The 24,909-nt window shown below is 37.8% G+C and overlaps 1 protein-coding gene across 1 annotated transcript in view; it reads right to left on the bottom strand.

Moving 5' to 3' along the window:
- Positions 1-24,909, bottom strand: part of SCML2 (Scm polycomb group protein like 2) — a 93,603-nt gene that overhangs the window by 11,815 nt on the left and 56,879 nt on the right. Inside the window, exons 8-11 of the mRNA XM_060137236.1 lie at positions 7,793-8,010; positions 3,959-4,085; positions 1,240-1,443; positions 346-528 (exon numbers count right to left, since the gene is read on the bottom strand). Coding sequence (XP_059993219.1) covers positions 346-528; positions 1,240-1,443; positions 3,959-4,085; positions 7,793-8,010 — 732 coding nt within the window. The remainder of the gene's footprint in view (positions 1-345; positions 529-1,239; positions 1,444-3,958; positions 4,086-7,792; positions 8,011-24,909) is intronic.

Here is a 24,909-nt window from a genome sequence, read left to right as displayed (position 1 = left end):
ACGAAGAGTAGCCCCCGCTCCCCACAACTAGAGAAAGCCCATGCGTAGCAACGAAGATCCAACGCTGCCAAAAATAAATAAATAAATTTTAAAAAACAAAAAGACCCTACAATGATACACGTTTCAGGTTTTGATTCTCAAGTTAATTATGAATACAATAAGAAATTACTTTTCCACTTTGAATGAACAAAAACTATATATTATACATGTCTAATTAGTTCACTGTGGCTAAAAGGTTTACTTTGAGGAAGACGCAGGAAAAACTGAATTATTTAAGATTCTCAGGTTAATGTAGAATCTAATATAAAATAGAAGCACAGTATAAAATTTTACATTTTCTCTTACCTGAATTATTTTGATCATGCTCTGCAGGACTATGACCATTACCTCTGTAAGAGCTAAAAGGCTGGCTACTCAAAAGGTTATCACACTGCAGGCTGTGGCACAATTTCTCAAGAAAGCGAAGAGCAAATGATGCACTGTTCACTGGAGGGAGCTGGATGGAATGAGTTTCCCCATCAAAGGAGGCTATTATAGGGAAGAAAAGATGTCAGAGTTACATCACAGAAAGATGAGAACCACATCAAAATGAAAGTCATCAATTTAGGAAATGTATTATAAATCTAACGTGTGGTTTTTGTAATTTATAAAGGAATAATCTTAAATTATAAAAGTTCCTCTCATTCAAACACATAGTCTGAACTAATAAAAGCATTCTCGTTTAAAAATATTCATAAAGTAAACAACAACAACAGAAACCCACTGATGTACAATAGTTTCTGCTCTTCCAAACATTCCATGGGTACAAATGCAGTATCTGATCATACAATCATGAAAGCCATGTGTATCTTACCTCTTACTTCTTGAATCACATTTTTTACTTAGAGATTCTTACAGATTAGTCTGTTTTCTAAAAATATTAAAATATATTAAGCTCACTTTATCTATAGTGAGCTTAATACAGCAGGTAAAAGGAAAAATCTGTACCTCTTACCTCAATATACAGTATTACTCTGACATTATTTGTCTATTTTGAAAGTTAAACTTTCCAAACCAGGGTTAAAAGTCTATAAACATATAATTATTATCCATATTCTATTACATTAATATAGTATTCAAATATTATAGTTAACAGAATATAAATTTATAAAATAATCTATGTATTATAAAATCCTTGCCTTCTTGAAACCTAAAAACAAATTAGGGAATAAAAGCTCATAAAGGATTAGATGAGCATACCGGTTATCACTTCTCCTCCACGATCATCTGGCTTAAGGAATCCAAAAACAGTCTTACTTTGAACGGCACAATCCACACAGGCCTGCACCGTCCGCCGGAGCACCACATTGACAGGGCCTGGGCCAAAGTGATCGGGCAGCTGCTGGATTTTATTCTGATCCAGGTAAGGGCCAGAGCTTCCATATTTGTTTACATAGACACAGACTTGATTAAAAATGTGTATATAGATATAACAAACAATGAGATTGGTTAGAAGGAACATAAACACTACATAATCAATCACTGTATATCACATTAGCCATGCTTCACTCAAAGATAACCTAAATATAGTTACTATCGGTGATCATTTCTGCTACCTAAAAATATGTATGTAAATATATTTTCACATTTTGTAAATATATGAAATCTAGAAATAAATAATCCAAATGCTTATTCAATTTTCTAGAATTCTGCCCAAACTGATTATAATAAAAACAATACAAGTTTTAGTAACATCATAAAACAATTCTTCACACATTCTCAGGTTATATAAAATGGCTTAAAGTCAAGAATATTTTCACTTTTTAACAGCAATCACAGTATAAGAATTTTCTTTCAAAACTGGTCATATTAGCACACTCCTTTTGGACTGAATTTATTTTAAATCAACAATATTGCACTCTCGTTATATAGTATTTTCTAAAGTAACCAAATCATTTCAGATATGTGTCACAGTAAGTTCTAATGACCTAGAGAAATTTTTTTCATTAATTTTTTTTTTTTTTTTTTTTTTGCGGTACACACGCCTCTCACTGTTGTGGCCTCTCCCGTTGCAGAGCACAGGCTCCGGACGCACAGGCTCAGCGGCCATGGCCCATGGGCCTAGACGCTCCACGGCATGTGGAATCTTCCCGGACCGGGGCACGAGCCCATGTCCGCCTGCATCGGCAGGCGGACTCTCAACCACTGCGCCCCCAGGGAAGCCCTTTTCATTAATTTTTAAGAAAATAAAAATGTTCTTTATATACATGCCGAGGTTCATGGAAGAAAATTTTAAAAATAAATGCTTCCCTTCGTATAATAAAAGCATTTAGAATTTAGAAGCAAATAATCTATAATCACAATCAGTCAAGTTTCTATAATTTTTCTTCACTGAGAATCAACAAATACAAATTAACACACAACGTAATATAATTATTAACAGAAAATATATTGTCCCCCTAAATCAAGAGGCACATTATTTTTATCCACTACTCAATTTATTGCAAAATTTTCATGTATACAGTCTATATTTACTACAATAAAAACCCATTAAGGGCTTCCCTGGTGGCGCAGTGGTTGAGAGTCCGCCTGCTAATGCAAGGGACACGGGTTCGTGCCCCGGTCCGGGAAAATCCCACATGCCGCAGAGCGGCTACGCCCATGAGCCATGGCCGCTGAGCCTGCGCGTCCAGAGCCTGTGCTCCGCAACGGGAGAGGCCACAACAGTGAGAGGCCCACGTACCGCAAAAAAAAAAAAAAAAAAAAAATTAATCTCACTTTCACTATGTTGAAATATATGATACTTAAGCTTTGTGGCAATAGCCAGAGGAAGGATAGACTCTGTCACAGAAATGAAACACCTATTAAAAACTTAACCTGAGGTGCTGATGGCATGGACAAAGTTCTACTGAACACAAGTGAGCTAAACAAGGATTTCAATGTTTATACTCATTTAGCTAGGCTCCCCTCCTAATGGACTAAAAATCAGAAATAATAAAGAGACAAAATGAGGTATGTAACGGGCTTCTCCGGTGGGGAAGTGGTTAAGAATCCACCTGCCAATGCAGGGGACACGGGTTCGAGCCCTGGTCTGGGAAGATCCCACATGCTGCGAAGCAACTAAGCCCGTGCACCACAACTACTGAGCCTGCACTCTAGAGCTCGTGCTCCACAACAAGAGAAGAAACCACTGCAACGAGAAGCCTGTGCACCACAACAAAGAGTAGCCCCCGCTCGCCAAAACTAGAGAAAACCCATGCGCAGCAACAAAGACCCAACACAGCCAAAAAAAGGGGGGGGGTATGTTACAATAATCATTTTTAAAGTGATTTCTATTTCAAAAAATTAAATTATAATTTCTTTTTAATAAGAAAAGAAAAATTGAGGGGAAAAGTCCAAGGAACAGAAGAATGTAAGAGAGATAATTAAGGATCTAGGAGAGGGAGCAAAAAAACTTGCTTTAAGTAACAGGAAAGGAATAAGGAAATTTGCAGGAAACGACAAATAAAAGGGACTGACTAGTTTGGGTGTCTGTCATTTCACACTCTTCACATAGCAAAAAACAATTTAAAGTCATCATGCCCCCTGACAGGCAAGGATCTGTGAAAATTTTATAAGGCATTAAAATAAGGTTTGAGGTACCTTAAAAATACATACAAGACAAAAAAGACAAATTGTGAAATGAGATCATGGGAAAACAAGAACAGATTTGACAATAATGTAAATTTTATAAATCTTACCAAGAGGGATATCTTAAGGGTGTTGAATTTTCAAGTGACTTATGTATTTAAACAAACTGTTTTCCTTGACATCAAAATGAACAATCAGAATTTCAAAATATTTTAATATGAAAAATGCTATAAGAAATGTTTACTATCATCTTTTTTCCCTCTTATTTTATTTCCAGGACTTCAAAGACACTGAAAATAATACAACAAAAGATAACTAATTTTACGCTCTTTTAAAAATATTAATTTACCTGTAGACATCACTATTTTAGATGATCCAGGAACAGTATCCTTATCATATAAAACACCACCACGTCCTCTGGCCAGCATACTGACAGAAGCTGAAGATGTGGAACATACAACAGGAATACGTTTTTCCTATTAAAAAAAAAATATTCCTAGATAAGGAGGTCATAAAATTATTGGCATCACTGGTTCACAAATGATCAGTTGTCTGAAGTCCTCTGGGTTGGAAATCCCTGTGTCACAAACTGCAGTACTTTTCAAACTGTGCTCCTAAGAGGGGCCCATAAGCTGGTCAGGTAGGAGAGGAAGAGACCAAGAGGCTGGGATTCCCAATGCTACCCCCTGTTCCAACTAGTCACACTTTAGCCAAAATAATTCACTCTGTAAAACTTGTTTTATTTTTGAGGTTCCCAGTAAGTTTTTTACACTGCTGAAGTAGTTTGGAAATCTAATCCAGCAATTCATCAGATGAGGGTGGGGGACCTCAACAAGGCAGAGGACAAAGTTTGTCTTCAGAAAGCAGTCACTCATCTGGGTTTTTACCATATCTAGCCTGCAATTCTCCATATTACATACGATAATTATGACAAAATTGTCAGTGGCTTGCTAAAGTCCATACAAAATTATGCCTATTGTATGTAAGAACCAAATGTCTCATGGGTATTATTAACATCACTAGTGTTTTGTTTATTTTATATCAACTCTTGGGGTTTTCTAGGAGCTATCTTCTAACACAACTCTTCAGTATCAGAGAAGGGGATCTTGTGCCTAGAAAAGGTAATAATAGAAGATATTTAAAAGGCAGGGAAAAAGGAGAAAAACACAAACAGTGTTGTTGGATTTTTCTTTGTTTAAATTAGTGACTGTCATTTGGGTTCACAGTATCTTAGTAAATTATTTTGAAAATACTAAATTATAATTATTGTGTCAATATATTCTCGTTCTTTCAGTATTTTAAAAATCTAAAATCTAAATCCTTTGACTTAAGACATACCAAAATAGTGTGTTTGCACTAACAATGTAAATTGAATACATTTATTTGGAAAATGTGCTTCCACACTTCCATACTTCTAGAATGCTTAAGGAAGGGAAGAAAATAATTGACAAAGGAGAGTACAGCAAAAACAATTCTTACTCTAGTTCGAAGAGTTGAATCTTCATCTTTTTATGATGAAATAATGAAGCCAAAAAAGATGAAGGTGGATTGAAATGCTTCCTTTGCAACAAAAAAGTTTATTATCAAAAAAATTACATTATCTTTCCCTTGCCCCTCCTCACCACCATACAACAATATTTTCAAAAAGATCTCTTCAAAATTGTCAAACCAGCATTGGAATTATTTGAAAGTAAAAGAATGAAGAGAAACTTTTTGGAGTTATCATATCTTGACCATATACCAGCTAATCACAAAGACTTTTTCAGCAACTAGAAAATATGTACTAAATATATGCATCAATGACACCCTTGATACATTTTAATTTTTAAAATGCATTTAAAATAAATGATTTGCCTTTAAATTTCATTAACTTTCCTTAAGTTTATACAATTTATTTTTAAAAAATATTTATTTATTTGGTTGCACTGGGTCTTAGTTGTGGCAGGAGGGCTCCTTAGTTGTGGCTTTCCAGCTCCTTAGTTGCAGCAGGTGGACTCCTTTAGTTGCAGCTCGAGGGCTCCTTAGTTGTGGCATGCGAACTCTTAGTTGCGGCATGCGTGTGGGATCTGGTTCCCTGACCAGGGATTGAACCCAGGCCCCCTGCACTGGGAGTGTGGAGACTTAACCACTGCGCCACCAGGGAAGTCCCCTTATAATTTATTTTTAATTTAAAAAATTTCATCTGCTAAGAATTTACATTAGAATAATGTGCTTATTTGATTTTTTCAATATTTATGATTTTATATTTGAAAAATATTCAGTTTTATTGACTTTTGATTTCTTTTTTTTCTTTTCTGCAGTACACGGGCCTCTCACCTTTGTGGCCTCTCCCATTGCGGAGCACAGGCTCCAGACGCGCAGGCTCAGCGGCCATGGCTCACGGGCCCAGCCGCTCCACAGCATGTGGGATCTTCCCGGACCGGGGCACGAACCCATGTCCCCTGCATCGGCAGGCCACCACTGCGCCACCAGGGAAGCCCTGACTTTCGATTTTTATTTTATAAATTTTGAATGCCTTTTAAAATAAAATACCAATGTAAGTTTTTAAAATCAAAATGGTATTGTCATTTTGCTCCATACTGCAAACATTAGTTGTAACAAAATAGAAACGTTATATATATTGATATCAGGTGGCTGAACTCAGAAATGTTTAAGGTAATACTGCTGAAATTTAACTCAGTTCTAACAGATCTAGAGAGATTCTATGTCTTTATATTTAGAGCGTATTTCTTGTAGACAGGATGTATTTAGATCTTTTAAAAAATCCATTTTGATAATCTCTGTCTTCTAATTGAAAAGTTTAGTTTACTAATTTTTAAAGTAATTATTAATAAGTTTGGGTCTGGGTCTACCACTTATTATTTGTTTTCTGTTTGTTTCCTCTGTGTTTTGTTCCTCTGTCTTACTTTCCTCTTTTTTGTTGTTGTTGATTACCTGAATAGTCCTTAGAATTCTATTTTAATTTTCCTATTGGCTTTTTAGCTATATTTCTTTGCATTTGTATTTTTACAATATGCTCTGGGAGTTTCAATGTACAATTCACACAAAGTTAATATTGTACTACTTAACAGAAAATGTTGAAACCTTGCAATGCTACAAATCCATATCCCCAACCCCTAAGCCTTTATACTATAATTTTTTTATGTATTATATCTATGTATGTTATAAACTCCACAAGACTGTATTGTATTATAATTATTGCTTTAAATAGTCCTATTTTTATAAGGAAATTAAGAGGAAAAAAGCAAAAAGAAAGTCATTAGTATTTTTACCTAGAGATAACTTCTTTCAGCATTTCTTATAGTGTTTGTCTGCCAGTGATGAATTTTTTGTATGCTTTTACCTGAAAATGTCCTTAGTTCTTCATTCTTGAAGAGTATGTTTGCTGAATATAGCATTTCGTATAACACCCCTCCTCCTATGTGTATTCCCCCCAACCACAGTCTGTCTGCTTCCATTCATTCTCCAGTGTCTTCGGGTAGCTGCTTTTTCTATTACTTCCAGGTATTAGAGTTGTTTTCTTTGGGGGAGAGTCAGTTAGGTAGGATGTGACTTTAGCATCACTGAATTTATCACACTGATTTCCCCCTCACCCCCATTTTACTGAGGTATAATCTATGTACAGTAAAATTCACTTCACATTGATTTTTAAAATATACTGAGTTTTAAATAAACTGGCTCGAACATAAATACACCCATGCAGTATTTTCAATGTGGTTTTGAAGAGGTCGAACACTATTTAGTTTTAAATTTATCCAAGAAAAGAAATAACAATCTTGATTGTTACACAGGCCTTAAAAAGCCTTATATACTTATTTTTTAATTTTAATTAGGTATAGTTGATTGACAATGTTGTGTTTAATTTCTGCTGTATAGCAAAGTGACTCAGCTATATATCCTTTTTCATATTTCTTTCCATTATGGTTTAAGGATATTGAATATAGCTCCCTGTGCTATATAGTAGGTCCTTGTTGTTTATCCATCCTATATATAGTTTACATCTGCTAGTCCCAAACTCCCAATCTTTCCGTTCCCCTCCCCACTCCACCTTGTAAAAAGCCTTATACACTCTTGGTACATTCCTAAAAGGCATCATAACACTCTTAGTAAGTCCTAAACTGTGTGTTTAATAATAAGGCACTACAGAGACCTGTAATGCAAATTAGTAGGAGTTACAACTAACCTTTCTTCCTGAGTTTGGGCCTTTTTTCCTTGGTGTGATATTTTTAACAGAACTCCCCTTCTTGGGGACTGAAGTATGTGCAGGTGGTTTAGTACGACCTGATTTCCTGATCTGCTGTGTTGGTAATATTACAGCAGTTTTCTGTAGAGACTGCATTGAACGCTGGGTTGCTTTGGAAGGAGAAGGCTGTGTTTTTGCTATATTCTTTGTAACAGGAACTGAGGGAAAAAACACACAACACAAAAATACAATTAAAATAAATGACATAATTAAGGTATTTTCTTCTTATGATTCAAAAGAAATTTAACTCAATCTTTAAAAATATTCCAAAGGTCATTCATTGAAAACCACTTAAAATAAAGGTACCATTTAAAATGACGTTTTTGGTATTTAAGATTTCAGATTATCAGGATATAGTCTGATTCTCCAGAAAAAATAAAGAGGCTTTTATAATAAGAACCAGTAACTTCCCACTTAATTAGCACAGTGAAAATTTCTGTCAATTTACCTTTTGTCTGCTTCTCATATTTTTAGTCCTTGGCACAGAAAAGAGTTTTTCCTTCAGAAAATTATGCCATAAATACAGGAATCATTTTGGCCACCAATATAGAAAAACATAACAAAGCAGCTACCAACGGCTCCTGCTTCATCTTTTAAACGCCAGGGGAATCCCCCTAACTAGATTTTTTTTTTTTTTTTTAGTGGCTAAAATACATTATGTTCCTATATGTATGTTTAATAGTAAAGCTTCATAAGCTATAATATAGACTCTACATTAACATTGTCATGGAAGGACCACTATCATGCCCAAGTGATTTGTATCTATTAGTTATTTGTAGCCCAATCAAGACAGTTTTAATATTCCAAATGAAGATTACCTGCCAGGTTACTCTTGTATATATTCATAGTTAAGTAAAGAGAGATATTTTTAGTATTAATCCCTTAATAATTTCATTAGTGCAAAAAAATGAACTTTACTTTATAGTAAATAGTACTAACGTCAAAAAGTCTTTACAGGAAGAGCTGTATAAGTAACACATTTATACATCCGTGCAAAAAAAAATCAACTACTTTTATTTTGAGGGCTTCATTTTACAACTTGAAATGAATCTACCACCTTGCTTCTCCCATCCTCAAAGACTATGTGTAAATGTGACCTCCTATGACCTCCCACATCTTCCCTGCAGCCTTTTTATCTACCTCTATCAATTACCTAGTCAAGAGAATGGAACAGCTGCCAGGGCAAATGGAAGACCACTTAACTGCCACCATCACTTTCCCCCTCCCCTTATTTATAGTAATTTACCTACATACACCAGCCTTTGTTTAACTCTTTACCATCATCTACCTCATACTCCATACCCACTTCCACTTTCTTCAAATAACTCTAGTAACCTAATTCACATTATTTCTTCTTACAGAGTCTCCCTGTTATCATCTTCAGGAATTTAAATATCATACTTCTGATGCTCCATCATCCCGATCTCATCAATAGACAATTTGTGAAGCTCTTCTACCTCCAAGATAACCAACTGTGCTTCCCTTCTCCACTTCCAACTTCCTTACCTGTCATCTTTGCTTTATACCAACTGATCATGCTTTTCATTCTCATTGTGAGATCTAGCCACAAGCCCTCTCCATTTTCATCCAATCTGTTAGCTTTCTTCTGGCTTTACTTTACCCCCTTATCAACCTGCACCCAACTGTCCACCTCCACCAAAACCCTCATAACTAGTATCCCTTACGTTATCACCCCCTGATCTTCGATCATGTCCAACATGTCAGCTCCAACCACTGAGTCACACTATCATTTGCTCTCTCTGGTCCTGAGCAAGGGTCAGTTCTCTCCTTAAGGGGCCAGAGAGTAAATATTTTAGGCTTTGAAGGTCACATATGGTCTCTGTCATACAATCTTCTTTGTCTTTCTCTTTTTTTAAACCCTTTATGAATATAAAAACTATTCCTAGCTCACAGGCTACATGGGCTAAATGTGGCCCTCAGGTTGTAGTTTGCCAACTCCTGCTACAGAACATTGGGATACTGTAGATCACTGTAACATCCATGCTAACCTTAATTGGGGTGTCACTGCTGCAACTCACTGATTTCCAAGTATGTTTCAATGGCAGAACATTTTCCCCTTTTTAAGCTCCCCTCTCCCTCTCACCCCATTCCAGTCAGCAAATGACCCTACTGTACTTTATGAGAAGATTAAAGGCTATCTTTTGGGAGTGATCATAACCATCCCATTCCTCCATCTTAAAATACTTTTATTTTCATTCATTCTCATCTCTTCCTGTTATATCAAATGAAGTTTTCTCCCTACTCTTCTAAGCCAAATCCCCTTTCACTTTTGTCCTAATAACTATCTTCTCTGGTTCCTCTGGAACATTACAGTTTCAATTATCTCCTCTCTTCATGGTATTTAATCACTTGATCCCCAACTCCTTGCTCTCTCTTACAACCCTCATATATCCCTTATTTTGAAGTCTCCTTCCCTAGTTTTTGGTACTTTCAAGCCCTTGCATGAATCTTCCTTCTACTCACTACCAAGATACAAAGAAGAATCGCCTATACTTCATACTTCAGTTTCCTTATTATTCTGGGCTTCCTTAGTCTCCTATAATAAGCTTTTCTTCCCCCAACCATTCAAAAAGAATTCTTTCCAAGGTAATGTCCCCTTCCCAGTAACTAAATCCAAATAAATCCTCATTCTCTTGTCCCCACCTTTTAATATATGGCATGAAGAAAAGGAAATAGATTGCGCTCTGGACCTGAGTTTAAATTCCTGTACTAAGTTAGTTTAAGACAGAACCTAGGCATATAGGAGGTCCTCAAAAAATGTTTACTAAATGAATGAAAAATATTTTCAACCTGCAAGCCAATGTTAGACCTCCAAAACAAGTATATTTTATATAAAGAATTGTAATAAAATATTACTTTGTGGAACATGGCAAATGTAATGAAATCACTATTTGATCTAAAAAATTTGACATTTGATATTAATAAATCTTGGGACACAAAATATTTGAGCCATAGCTTCAAATATTCCCCCCAAATATAATATTCTATTACAATAAAACTCCTTGATGCATGGTATATATATATGTATGACCAAAGTAAGAAAAATGCATTATAAAAAATTAAAAATTTTTCACTTTAGAAAGCAAGCTTTTCAACGGCAAAGACTCAATTTGATCCACTGCCATATCCCCAGCATCTAGAACAAAATACTTTTTAAACTACTTTAAAGAGGAATGAGTAATCATTCAATACACTGAACAGCAAAATTAAACTATATATATTATACATGTATTTTTATCTCTCCTCCAAAGAGCAATCATATAACATACACACACCATGCTAAAACTCTATTCAGTATTAATTAAACTATTGAAAAAGAAAATAGATTTGTTTAAAAGATAAGGTGAAAATTATATATAGCACTACAACCATGTGTTCATAGTGGTTACAAAGTGAGTAAAAACCTCTTTGAAAAAAGTATGTAAAATATACAGAAGGATGTGCTAATCATCTTTAATAAAAGTTTTATGTGAACACCTAACACAAAAGATACCTGGTTCCTCAGTTTATCTTCAGGTAGAACAGACAATGTTTGGGTAAGAAAAATGTCCAAGAGATATGAAGTTACTCAATTATGAAAATGCAAAAGAAATGAATAAATCTTGGGAAACAATCAGAAGGCAGGAAATAAAGTCAAGAGTAGCCCTGGAAGCCTGGAACAGGGGGAACTGAAGAAAGAAAGGAGGTAGACGCCAACATGTACTGGCTACCCGTTACATGCTAAGTGCTTCAATATCTGTTATTGCATGTAATCCTCCCAAATGTCCTATGAGGTAGGTATTATTCCCCACTTTATACCTGAGGAAACTTAGGCTCTGTGCGATTAGGTAACTTTGCCAAGATCACCCATTTGGCTAAGAGACTTTTATCTCCTAAGTGCATGCTTTTTCTAATATGCCACCTTGCTTTCTGTCCTCTAACAAAAAAGCCTATTAAATTCACTCCCCTGAGTCAAAGTGCATGTGTTTTAAAAAAGAAGAAGAAGGTCCAAAAGACAACCCTGTGAACTCCTATGATAATTCACTAGTTGCTAGGTGCTCTCTGACAGAGGAAGTCTTGAGTTTTTTTAAAATCAGATGTGGAGGCATACTTATAAGGAGAAAACATTAACAAGTACAGACAAAAACATGCTGGTAAAACGTTTCATGCCTGGAGATTTAACCTTATTTAGTATTTATTGCCAAACAGTACTCATTAAATGTATGTTTCTGTTGACACATGAAGATGCTTTATTATTGAAAGATACTGCTTGCATTCTCTGAGCTATGAAAAGAGAGTAGCACATACAATTACCATAGAAAAGGAAATACACTTAGAAATGAACAGCAACCCCTATTTCCAGTTACTGTTATACATGTGCTGGTTTGGCTTACACATGGCTGACTTGAAGAGGAACTAAAATGGATTAGAGATATAAATTTATATGTATCTGGAAGGAAGGCGGAAGATGGCGGAAGAGTAAGACGCGGAGATCACCTTCCTCCCCACAGATACACCAGAAATACATCTACACGTGGAACAACTCCTACAGAACACCTACTGAAGGCTGGCAGAAGACCTCAGACCTCCCAAAAGGCAAGAAACTCCCCACGTACCTGGGTAGGGCAAAAGAAAAAACAGAGACAAAAGAATAGGGACGGCACCTGCACCAGTGGGAGGGAGCGGTGAAGGAGGAAAAGTTTCCACACTCTAGGAAGCCCCTTCGCGGGCGGAGACTGCGGGAGGCGGAGGGGGGAGCTTCGAAGCTGCGGAGGAGTGCACAGCAACGGGTGCGGAGGGCAAAGCGGGGAGATTCCCGCACAGAGGATCGGTGCCGACCGGCACTCACCAGCCCGAGAGGCTTGTCTGCTCACCCGCCGGGGCGGGCGGGGCTGCGAGCTGAGGCCGGAGCGCAGGGAGAGGACTGGGGTTGGCGGCTTGAACATAGCCTGAAGGGGTTAGTGCACCACAGCTAGCCGGGAGGGAGTCCGGGGAAAAGCCTGCACCTGCAGAAGAGGCAGGAGACTTTTCCTTCCCTCTTTGTTTCCTGGGGCGTGAGGAGAGGGGTTTAAGAACGCTGCTTAAAGGAACTCCAGAGACGGGCGCGAGCCGCGGCTAAAAGCGCGAACCCCAGAGACGGGCGCTAGCCGCGGCTGAAAGCGCGGACCCCAGAGACGGGCGCGAGCCGCGGCTGAAAGCGCGGAATCCAGAGACGGGCGCGAGCCGCGACTGAAAGCGCGGAATTCAGAGACGGGCGCAAGCCGTGGCTAAAAGCGCGGACCCCAGAGGCGGGCGGGAGACGTTAAGGCTGCTGCTGCCGCCACCGAGGGGCCTGTGTGCGAGCACAGGTCACTCTCCACACCCCTCTTCCGCAGAGCCTGTGCAGCCCGCCACTGCCGGGTTCCCGGGATCCAGGGACAACTTCCCCGGGAGAGCGCACAGCGCGCCTCAGGCTGGTGCAAAGTCACGCCGGCCTTTGCCACCGCAGGCCCGCCCCGCACTCTGTGCCCCTCCGTCCCCGCCGGCCTGAGTGCGCCAGAGCCCCCAATCAGCGGCTCTTTTAACCCCATCCTGTCTGAGCAAAAAACAGACGCCCTCCAGCGATCTACACGCAGTGGCAGGGCCAAATCCAAAGCTTAGCCCTGGGAGCTGTGAGAACAAAGAAGAGAAAGGGAAATCTCTCCCAGCAGCCTCAGAAGCAGCGGATTAAAGCTCCACAATCAACTTGATGTACCCTGCATCTGTGGAATACCTGAATAGACAACCAATCATCCCAAATTAAGGAAGTGGACTTTAGGAGCAAGATCTATGATTTTTTCCCCTTTCCTCTTTTTGTGAATGTGTATGTGTATGCTTCTGTGTGAGATCTTGTCTGTATAGTCTTGCTTCCACCATTTGTCCTAGGGTTCTATCCGTCCATGTTTTTTTTTTAATTTTTTTCTTAATAATTAATTTTAATAACCTTATTATACTTTACCTTCGTTCTTTCTTTCTTTCTTTCTTTCCGTCCTTCCTTCCCTCCTTTAGACAACGAATCATCCCAAATTGAGGAGGTGGTCTCTGACAGCAAGATTTAGGATTTTTCCCCATTTACCTCTTTTAGTGAGGGTGTATGTGTATGCTTCTGTGTAAGATTTTGTCTGTATAGCTTTGCTTCCAACATTTGTCCTAAGGTTCTTTCCGTCCCTTTTTTTTTTCTTCTAAATAAGAAGTTTTTAATTCAATAACTTTATTATACTTTATTTTATTTTTACTGTATCTTCTTTCTTTCTGTCTTTTTTCCTTCTTTCCCTCCTTCCTTCCTTCCTCCCTCCCTCCCTCCCTCCTTTCTTTCCTTCTTGCCTTCTTGCCTTCTTTGCTTCTTTCTTTCTTTCTTCCTTCCTTCCTACCCTCCTTTCCTTCTTTCTTTCCTCATACTTCTACTAATTCCCTCTACTTTTTCTCCCTTTTATCCTGAGCCTGTGGATGAAAAGCTTTTGGTACTCCAGCCAGGAGGCAGGGCTCTGCCTCTGAGGTAGGACAGCCAACTTCAGGACACTGATCAACAAGAGACCTCCCAGCTCCACATAATATCAAACGGCGAAAATCTCCCAGAGACCTCCATCTTAACACCAGCACCCAGCTTCACTCAACGACCAGCAAGCCACAGTGCTGGAAAACCTATGCCAAACAACTAGCAAAACAGGAACACAACCCCACCCATTAGCAGAGAGGCTGCCTAAAATCATAATAAGGCCACAGACGCCCCCAAACACACCACCAGACGTGAACCTGCCCGCTAGAGAGACAAGATCCAGCCTCATCCACCACAACACAGGCACTAGTCCCCTCCACCAGGAAGCCTACACAACCCACTGAACCAACCTTAGCCACTGGAGACAGACATCAAAAACAGGAGGAACTACAAACCTGCAGCCTGCAAAAAGGAGACCCCAAACACAGTAAGATAAGCAAAATGAGAAGACAGAAAAACACACAGCAGATAAAGAAGCAAGATAAAAATGCACCAGACCTAACAAATGAAGAGGAAATAGGCAGTCTACCTGAAAGAGAATTCAGAATAATGATAGTAAGGTTGATCCGAAATCTTGGAGATAGAATGGACAACAGATTGGACAAAATGCAAGAATCAGTTAACAAGGACCTAGAAGAACTAAAGATGAAACAAGCAACGATGAACAACACAATAAATGAAATTAAAAGTACTCTAGATGGGATCAATAGCAGAATAACTGAGGCAGAAGAACGGATAAGTGACCTGGAAGATAAAATAGTGGAAATAACTACTGCAGAGCAGAATAAAGAAAAAAGAATGAAAAGAACTGAGGACAGTCTCAGAGACCTCTGGGACAACATTAAACGCACCAACATTCGAATTATAGGGGTTCCAGAAGAAGAAGAGAAAAAGAAAGGGACTGAGAAAATATTTGAAGAGATTATAGTTGAAAATTTCCCTAATATGGGAAAGGAAATAGTTAATCAAGTCCAGGAAGCACAGAGAGTCCCATACAAGATAAATACAAGGAGAAATACGCCAAGACACATATTAATCAAACTGTCAAAAATTAAATACAAAGAAAGCATATTAAAAGCAGCAAGGGAAAAACAACAAATAACACATAAGGGAATCCCCATAAGGTTAACAGCTGATCTCTCAGCAGAAACCCTACAAGCCAGAAGGGAGTGGCAGGACATACTGAAAGTGATGAAGGAGAAAAACATGCAGCCAAGACTACTCTACCCAGCAAGGATCTCATTCAGATTTGATGGAGAAATTAAAACCTTTACAGACAAGCAAAAGCTGAGAGAGTTCAGCACCACCAAACCAGCTTTACAACAAATGCTAAAGGATCTTCTCTAGGCAAGAAACACAAGAGAAGGAAAAGACCTATAATAACGAACCCAAAACAATTTAGAAAATGGGAATAGGAACATACATATCGATAATTACCTTAAATGTAAATGGACTAAATGCTCCCACCAAAAGACACAGATTAGCTGAATGGATACAAAAACAAGACCCTTATATATGCTGTCTACAAGAGACCCACTTCAGACCTAGAGACACATACAGACTGAAAGTAAGGGGATGGAAAAAGATATTCCATGCAAATGGAAGCCAAAAGAAAGCTGGAGTAGCAATTCTCATATCAGACAAAATAGACTTTAAAATAAGGACTATTAAAAGAGACAAAGAAGGACACTACATAATGATCAAGGGATCGATCCAAGAAGAAGATATAACAATTGTAAATATTTATGCACCCAACATAGGAGCACCTCAATACATAAGGCAAATACTAACAGCCATAAAAGGGGAAATCGACAGTAACACATTCGTAGTAGGGGACTTAAACACCCCACTTTCACCCATGGACAGATCCTCCAAAATGAAAATAAATAAGGAAACACAAGCTTTAAATGATACATTAAACAAGATGGACTTAATTGATATTTATAGGACACTCCATCCAAAAACAACAGAATACACATTTTTCTCAAGTGCTCATGGAACATTCTCCAGGATAGATCATATCTTAGGTCACAAATCAAGCCTTGGTAAACTTAAGAAAATTGAAATTGTATCAAGTATCTTTTCTGACCACAACGCCATGAGACTAGATATCAATTACAGGAAAAGATCTGTAAAAAATACAAACACATGGAGGCTAAACAATACACTACTTAATAATGAAGAGATCACTGAAGAAATCAAAGAGGAAATCAAAAAATACCTAGAAACAAATGACAATGGAGATACAACGACCCAAAACCTGTGGGATGCAGCAAAAGCAGTTCTAAGGGGGAAGTTTATAGCAATACAAGCCCACCTTAAGAAGCAGGAAACATCTCGAATAAACAACCTAACCTTGCACCTCAAGCAATTAGAGAAAGAAGAACCAAAAAACCCCAAAGCTAGCAGAAGGAAAGAAATCATAAAAATCACTTCAGAAATAAATGAAAAAGAAATGAAGGAAACAATAGCAAAGATCAATAAAACTAAAAGCTGGTTCTTTGAGAAGATAAACAAAATAGATAAACCACTAGCCAGACTCATCAAGAAAAAAAGGGAGAAGACTCAAATCAATAGAATTAGAAATGAAAAAGGAGAGGTAACAACTGACACTGCAGAGATAAAAGAGATCATGAGAGATTACTACAAGCAACTCTATGCCAATAAAATGGACAATCTGGAAGAAATGGACAAATTCTTAGAAATGCACAACCTGCCAAGACTGAATCAGGAAGAAATAGAAAATATGAACAGACCAATCACAAGCACTGAAATTGAAACTGTGATTAAAAATCTTCCAACAAAGAAAAGCCCAGGACCAGATGGCTTCACAGGCGAATTCTATCAAACATTTAGAGAAGAGCTAACACCTATCCTTCTCAAACTCTTCCAAAATATAGCAGAGGGAGGACCACTCCCTAACTCCTTCTACGAGGCCACCATCACCTTGATACCAAAACCAGACAAGGATGTCACAAAGAAAGAAAACTACAGGACAATATCACTGATGAACATAGATGCAAAAATCCTCAACAAAATACTAGCAAACAGAATCCAACAGCACATTAAAAGGATCATACACCATGATCAAGTGGGGTTTATTCCAGGAATGCAAGGATTCTTCAATATACGCAAATCTATCAATGTGATAAACCATATTAACAAACTGAAGGAGAAAAACCATATGATCATCTCAATAGATGCAGAGAAAGCTTTTGACAAAATTCAACACCCATTTATGATAAAAACCCTGCAGAAAGTAGGCATAGAGGGAACTTTCCTCAACATAATAAAGGCCATATATGACAAGCCCACAGCAAACATCATCCTCAATGGTGAAAAACTGAAAGCATTTCCACTAAGATCAGGAACAAGACAAGGTTGCCCACTCTCACCACTATTATTCAACATTGTTTTGGAAGTTTTAGCCACAGCAATCAGAGAAGAAAAGGAAATAAAAGGAATCCAAATTGGAAAAGAAGAAGTAAAGCTGTCACTGTTTGCAGATGACATGATCCTATACATAGAGAACCCTAAAGATGCTACCAGAAAACTACTAGAGCTAATCAATGAATTTGGTAAAGTGGCAGGATACAAAATTAATGCACAGAAATCTCTGGCATTCCTATATACTAATGATGAAAAATCTGAAAGTGAAATCAAGAAAACACTCCCATTTACCATTGCAACAAAAAGAATAAAATATCTAGGAATAAACCTACCTAAGGAGACAAAAGACCTCTATGCAGAAAATTATAAGACACTGATGAAAGAAATTAAAGATGATATAAATAGATGGAGAGATATACCATGTTCTTGGATTGGAAGAATCAACATTGTGAAAATGACTCTACTACCCAAAGCAATCTATAGATTCAATGCAATCCCTATCAAACTACCACTGGCATTTTTCACAGAACTAGAACAAAAAATTTCACAATTTGTATGGAAACACAAAAGACCCCGAATAGCCAAAGCAATCTTGAGAACGAAAGAAGGAACTGGAGGAATCAGGCTCCCTGACTTCAGACTATACTACAAAGCTACAGTTATCAAGACGGTATGGTACTGGCACAAAAACAGAAAGATAGATCAATGGAACAGGATAGAAAGCCCAGAGATAAACCCATGCACATATGGACACCTTATCTTTGATAAAGGTGGCAGTAATGTACAATGGAGAAAGGACAGCCTCTTCAATAAGTGGTGCTGGGAAAACTGGACAGGTACATGTAAAAGTATGAGATTAGATCACTCCCTAACACCATACACAAAAATAAGCTCAAAATGGATTAAAGACCTAAATGTAAGGCCAGAAACTATCAAACTCTTAGAGGAAAACATAGGCAGAACACTCTATGACATAAATCAAAGCAAGATCCTTTCTGACCCACCTCCTAGAGTAATGGGAATAAAAACAAAAATAAACAAATGGGACCTAATGAAACTTCAAAGCTTTTGCACAGCAAAGGAAACCATAAACAAGACCAAAAGACAACCCTCAGAATGGGAGAAAATATTTGCAAATGAAGCAACCAACAAAGGATTAATCTCCAAAATTTACAAGCAGCTCATGCAGCTCAATAACAAGAAAACAAACAACCCAATCCAAAAATGGGCAGAAGACCTAAACAGACATTTCTCCAAAGAAGATATACAGACTGCCAACAAACACATGAAAGAATGCTCAACATCACTAATCATTAGAGAAATGCAAATCAAAACTACAATGAGATATCATCTCACACCAGTCAGAATGGCCATCATCAAAAAATCTAGAAACAATAAATGCTGGAGAGGGTGTGGAGAAAAGGGAACCCTCTTACACTGTTGGTGGGAATGTAAATTGATACAGCCACTGTGGAGAACAGTATGGAGGTTCCTTAAAAAGCTACAAATAGAACTACCATATGACCCAGCAATCCCACTACTGGGCATATACCCTGAGAAAACCATAATTCAAAAAGAGACATGTACCAAAATGTTCATTGCAGCTCTATTTACAATAGCCCGGAGATGGAAACAACCTAAGTGCCCGTCATCGGATGAATGGATAAAGAAGATGTGGCACATATATACAATGGAATATTACTCAGCCATAAAAAGAAACGAAATTGAGCTATTTGTAATGAGGTGGATAGACCTAGAGTCTGTCATACAGAGTGAAGTAAGTCAGAAAGAGAGAGACAAATACCGTATGCTAACACATATATATGGAATTTAAGAAAAAAAAATGTCATGAAAAACCTAGGGGTAAAGCAGGAATAAGACGCAGACCTCTTAGAGAACGGACTTGAGGTTATGGGGAGGGGGAAGGGTGAGCTGTGACAGGGCGAGAGAGAGTCATGGGCATATACACACTAACAAACGCAGTAAGGTAGATAGCTAGTGGGAAGCATCCGCATGGCACAGGGATATTGGCTCGGTGCTTTGTGACAGCCTGGAGGGGTAGGATGGGGAGGGTGGGAGGGAGGGAGACGCAACAGGGAAGACATATGGGAACATATGTTTATGTATGACTGATTCACTTTGTTATAAAGCAGAAACTAACACACCATTGTAAAGCAATTATACCCCAATAAAGATGTAAAAAAATAAATAAATAAAATTAAAAAAAAAAATTTATATGTATCTTGCTTTTGATCTAAAAAGACATGATAGAGGTATGGCTGCTTACTGTTCTCCAGATTTTTCCATCCACCATTTACTTAATACCTAGTGTGTTCTTTTTACCAATCTAGGCAATTTAGGAAATCCAGAAGAAATAAATATGGTCCCAGTCATACAGTTCATATTTTATATGTATATTTGTGTGTGTGTGTATATATATATATAATTCCTATCTCCTTAAGAAGACAGATTTATGATTTCCTTCTCCTCAAACAGATTGAATGCTATATATATAACCATATGACAACAAGGGCAGAAACTACTGTAAAAACAGATGCCTTGAATTTGAGGCTAGAAATAGACAAAATCAAAATATGATAGCCAAAAATAGAAAAGTAAAATACGGTTTGGAAAAAACAAAATTGAGTAAAAAATCTGTCACTGTAAACATTTGACTTTGGAAACTTTTTCAGACTGAGGAATTCTTTGCAAGTCATCTTCCTTATTTTAAAAATGCATGTACAATGAAACTGTCATTGTTCTAAGGATCTTTCATACTGGTAACTATAAAACCAAAGAAGCAACACAAGCCTCAATTATGAAAAACATGGAGATATCAATAGAGATGGTTACACCTAAACTATCCAACCTGGAGGCCTGGCATTCATAGAAACTCAGTCAAGGTACCCAATGCCCCTACCTGGAACTTTGCTCCCTGTTCCATAGAGCCCATGTTGCCACAAACTGATGGGTCACGGGCAGCAATAAAAGCCAAGGGGAGGCAGAATCAAGTGTAAACCCTATGAACTTCGTTCCTTCATTCCTGCTGCCATCCCACACCATAGCACTGGCCTCCTGGACTGGTATCTTCAGACACTACCCTATTTCTTCTCTCCTCTCCCCACACCTGTACCAGAGAAGCCACAATCCTATCCCAGAAACCTTGCTTTAGGAATCAAACGTTCATAACGGACAGAGTTTGCTTTACCTCGGAAACTAGCTTTTTGAATAGTTTTTTTTGAAGGACTATTATTGTCACATAAGAGTGACTTCACCTTTTCATAAGCGTGACTTCACCTTTTCATAAGCATACTGACAGTCTTTTAAATGCACTTATTTCCTTATTTTTTGCAATAAAAAATCCTTTTAGAAAACCTCAAATAAGCTAAGAAAAACTCTTGAAGGAAACCACAAGGGGTAGTTACTAGTGGAAAAGGAAACAAGGAAGCATGTTCCTGACACTTATCACAGCGGGCGTTTTGGAAGGCAGGAACTAGCTGAGGACTATGAATTTTCTCGGAAGAAGCAGGGTAGAGATCAGATGGACATGGAACTCTGGTACGAGCCACTCTTTACACCTATTCTCTCCCCTGCTTCTTACTATCTAGTGCAGAGACACTGGCTCCAGATTAATTACATTCAAATCCAGCTTTACCACATAATATCTATGAGAAATAATAGCTTGGGCAAATTAACTGAAATCTGTACGTGGCACATGGTATACACTCAATAAATGTTAGCTGTTATTATCAACACCATCACCATCCCTGTCTCTATTCTCACTCTCCCTTCCCAGATTCTAAGGGTGCTCCTTGCCTTCTTCCATCAATGGGTTGGATAATGGGGAAACACTGCTGTCAATGCCTAACAAATGGAAGAAAGAAGTTTCCTCCAAAGAAGGAACTCCTATTTATCTACATTATCTACAGCTAATACCTTCACTTCTTTTATAACCAAACTTCCTGAAAGACTAGCTCATGGTCACTATTATTGTCATTTTCTCATTTTTCAACCCTCTGCAAGCACACTTCAGGCACCTCTTTTTAGGGAATCTGTGTGCTTACATCACCCATAACCTCCTAACAGCCACTGACAATGATGCTTCTTCCTGATCTTATTTGACTTCCAGCAAGCACTAAACACTTCTTTTTAAAATTCTTTCTTGGATTTCACATGGCCACTCCCTCCTTGTTCTCCTTGTACCTCTGTCACTTTTCCTATGGTGTCCCCCAGGATTAGCTATCTTCTCCCCACCCTCATCTCAGTTTTGAGCACTTTGGTTCACACCCTTGATTTCAGCTACTGCCTACACATAATAATGATTCCCAAATTGTTCTCTTGCTCATTCAAGCATTCACGTGCCTACCTCCCCCCACCACATCCCCAACAGGCCTGTCTCAAGTTCCAGAGCTGTGTTTTCAATAGCTAACAGATAATCTAAATAGGCATCTCAAACTCAACATGTCCAAAAGGAGAATCATCACGCTTATCCTATATGCTCTATCTTGATGAATGCCATTACCTTTTTTTCACCAAATTACCAGAAGTCAGAAATCTTGAAGTCATCTTTGTACTCTTCCTCCCTTCACATGTCTAACCAAGCCTACCTCCTTTAAGTACTTCCTAGTTGTGTTCTTCTTTATGCCTGTCAATGACTTGGTCCAAGACCTCATGACTTCTCACATAAGCTACAATACTAGCTTCTTAATTGGCATTCCCAGCTGCCCTTTCCAATACATACTCTATAGTACATCAGCATGACCTTTCTAAAATACAAATTGTATGTCACTTTTCCACTTAAACATCTTCAGTGATGCCACATTACCCATATGCTAAAATCTGAACTCCTTGGCCTGGTATCCAAGGCCCTCTAGATATCTTCACAGCCTCATCTCATCTCTTCCCCATCTATCATTATAGATTCAGCCATAATCATCTGCTTCAGATCCCCAAACACTCTGACCTTTACTGCCTTTGCAGAGGCTGACCCAAGAAAAGTCTTCCCTCCCTTGTCACTAGCTAAACTACCATGCATTATTTGAAATTCTGCTCAATTACCAGCTCTGTAAAACTCTAGCACTAAGCTCCGAGGCAAACTGTAGGATCTTAATGGTCATATACCACACATACGGCATTTATCTCTACTGGCACAGATCTTACAGCATCTTATCTTTACTTACACATCTATCTGTCTAGACACACTGTGAGCTCCTTTAGGGGAAGGAACCATGTAAGTTCCATTGTTATATCTCCAACATCTGGTCTAGGGTTCCACTGTTATATCTCCAACATCTGGTTATATCTCCAACATCTGCCACATAATGGGCATCCAATAAATGCTTGTTAAATGAATAAATGTTTAATATTCAAGTTTTGTCTCTGATCTTATATTATTATAGAGACAATTCAGGTAGTTTATGCATTAAATAGATGACCACAGCTTGATCACAACATTACAGATTTCTTGGAAAAATACGCTTCAAATACTAATCAACCAACTTAAAAATCAACTTCTAGAATACATTCCATTCAAAAATGAAGGAAGGACTGCAAATCAAAACCACAGTGAGGTACCACTTCACACCCACTAAGATGGCTATAATTTTAAAAAAAGGAAAATAACAAGTGTTGGCAAGGATATGGAGAAATTGAAACCCTCATACACTGCCGGTGGGAATGTAAAGTTGTGCAGCTCTGTGGAAAACAGTCTGGTGGTCCAAGAAAAAGTTAAACAAGGACTCAAACAAGTACATGTATGGGCATGTTCATAGCAGCACTATTAAAAGTAGCCAAAAGGTGGAAACAGCCCAAATGTCCATCAATAGATAAATGGGTAAACAAATGTGTGGTATATACATACAATGGAATACTATTCAACCATGAAAAGGAATAACCGATACATGCTATGACATGGATGAACTTTGAAGACATTATGCTAAATGAAAGAAGCCAGACACAAAATCACATACTACATGATCCTATTTACATGAAATATCTGGAACAGGTAAATCCATAGGAACAGAATAGAGATTGGTGATAACCAGGGGCAAGGGGGAAGAGGGAGTGGGGAGCAACTGATTGATGGGTATGGGGTTTCCTTCTAGGGTGATGAAAATGTTCTGGAACTAGACAAAGGTGGTAGTTGCACAACACTGTGAATGTACTAATAAGTGTTTCTGAATTTGTGCATTTTTAAATGGTTAATTTTATATTATGTGAATTTCACCTCATTTAAAAAAACACACTGGGGGAGAAAAGGGAAGAGAAATTTGTATACTTCAAATGAGCCAGAGACTTCACATATATTATTAAAATTTGTGTTTACAATTTTGTAAAGCAAGTATTATTCTCTCGATTTTACATATAAAGAAATAGAGGCTCAGCGAGGTAAGTAACATCCAATCCAGTATCACACATCTAGTCTAGAAGTGGTAGAAATGGGATTCAAATTCAGGTCTATCTCACCCCAAAGCCCACGCTCTCTGCTTAAACCGGGTACTATTTTTAATTAGTGAGGGAAAAAATGAAAAGACACGGTCTTTTAATTAAAATATTTTCTATAAACTTAATGAACAAAATGCAGAATTAAGTGGTTGGCTTAAACATTTTTTCAGGTTCAAATCTGAGGAAGCTTACATGTAAACAACAAAGAAAAATATTTAAAGTAATACTGAAAACAAACTATCAACATGCCCTTAATAATCCAGTGTTTTAGGTGCTTCAGTTTTTTCAATTCTCTTGGCTGAATATAAACCCTTAAGGAAAAAAACTGCATCAAATATTGGAGCATCTTCTGATAGTCTTTCTTTACTCTTTAAATTTTCTTGTGGATTTTCTCTAATTCAAATATTTACAATCATAACACATTTTATATTTATCTATTAATTACTAGAATAACAGAGTAAGACTACTTAAGTAGATGGGACCAAACCAATACAATTCTGTATACATGGAACAGAATACAACATATGCTGTCCTCAGTCGGTCTCAATGACTCTTGGCAATGAACATTACTGATTTTTTAATTAAAGTTTCCTAATGTTTATACACCAAAAATATTATCAGTGATTATATCCAGATGGCAGGAATATAAACAATTTTTAGATTTTACTCATCACTTATCTTTGTTTTCCAAATGTTCTACAATAAATAC

Source organism: Lagenorhynchus albirostris, chromosome X (genome assembly GCF_949774975.1).
Source record: "Lagenorhynchus albirostris chromosome X, mLagAlb1.1, whole genome shotgun sequence".
Classification (NCBI taxonomy): Eukaryota; Metazoa; Chordata; class Mammalia; order Artiodactyla; family Delphinidae; genus Lagenorhynchus; species Lagenorhynchus albirostris.
This window is presented reverse-complemented; position numbering and strand designations above follow the sequence as displayed.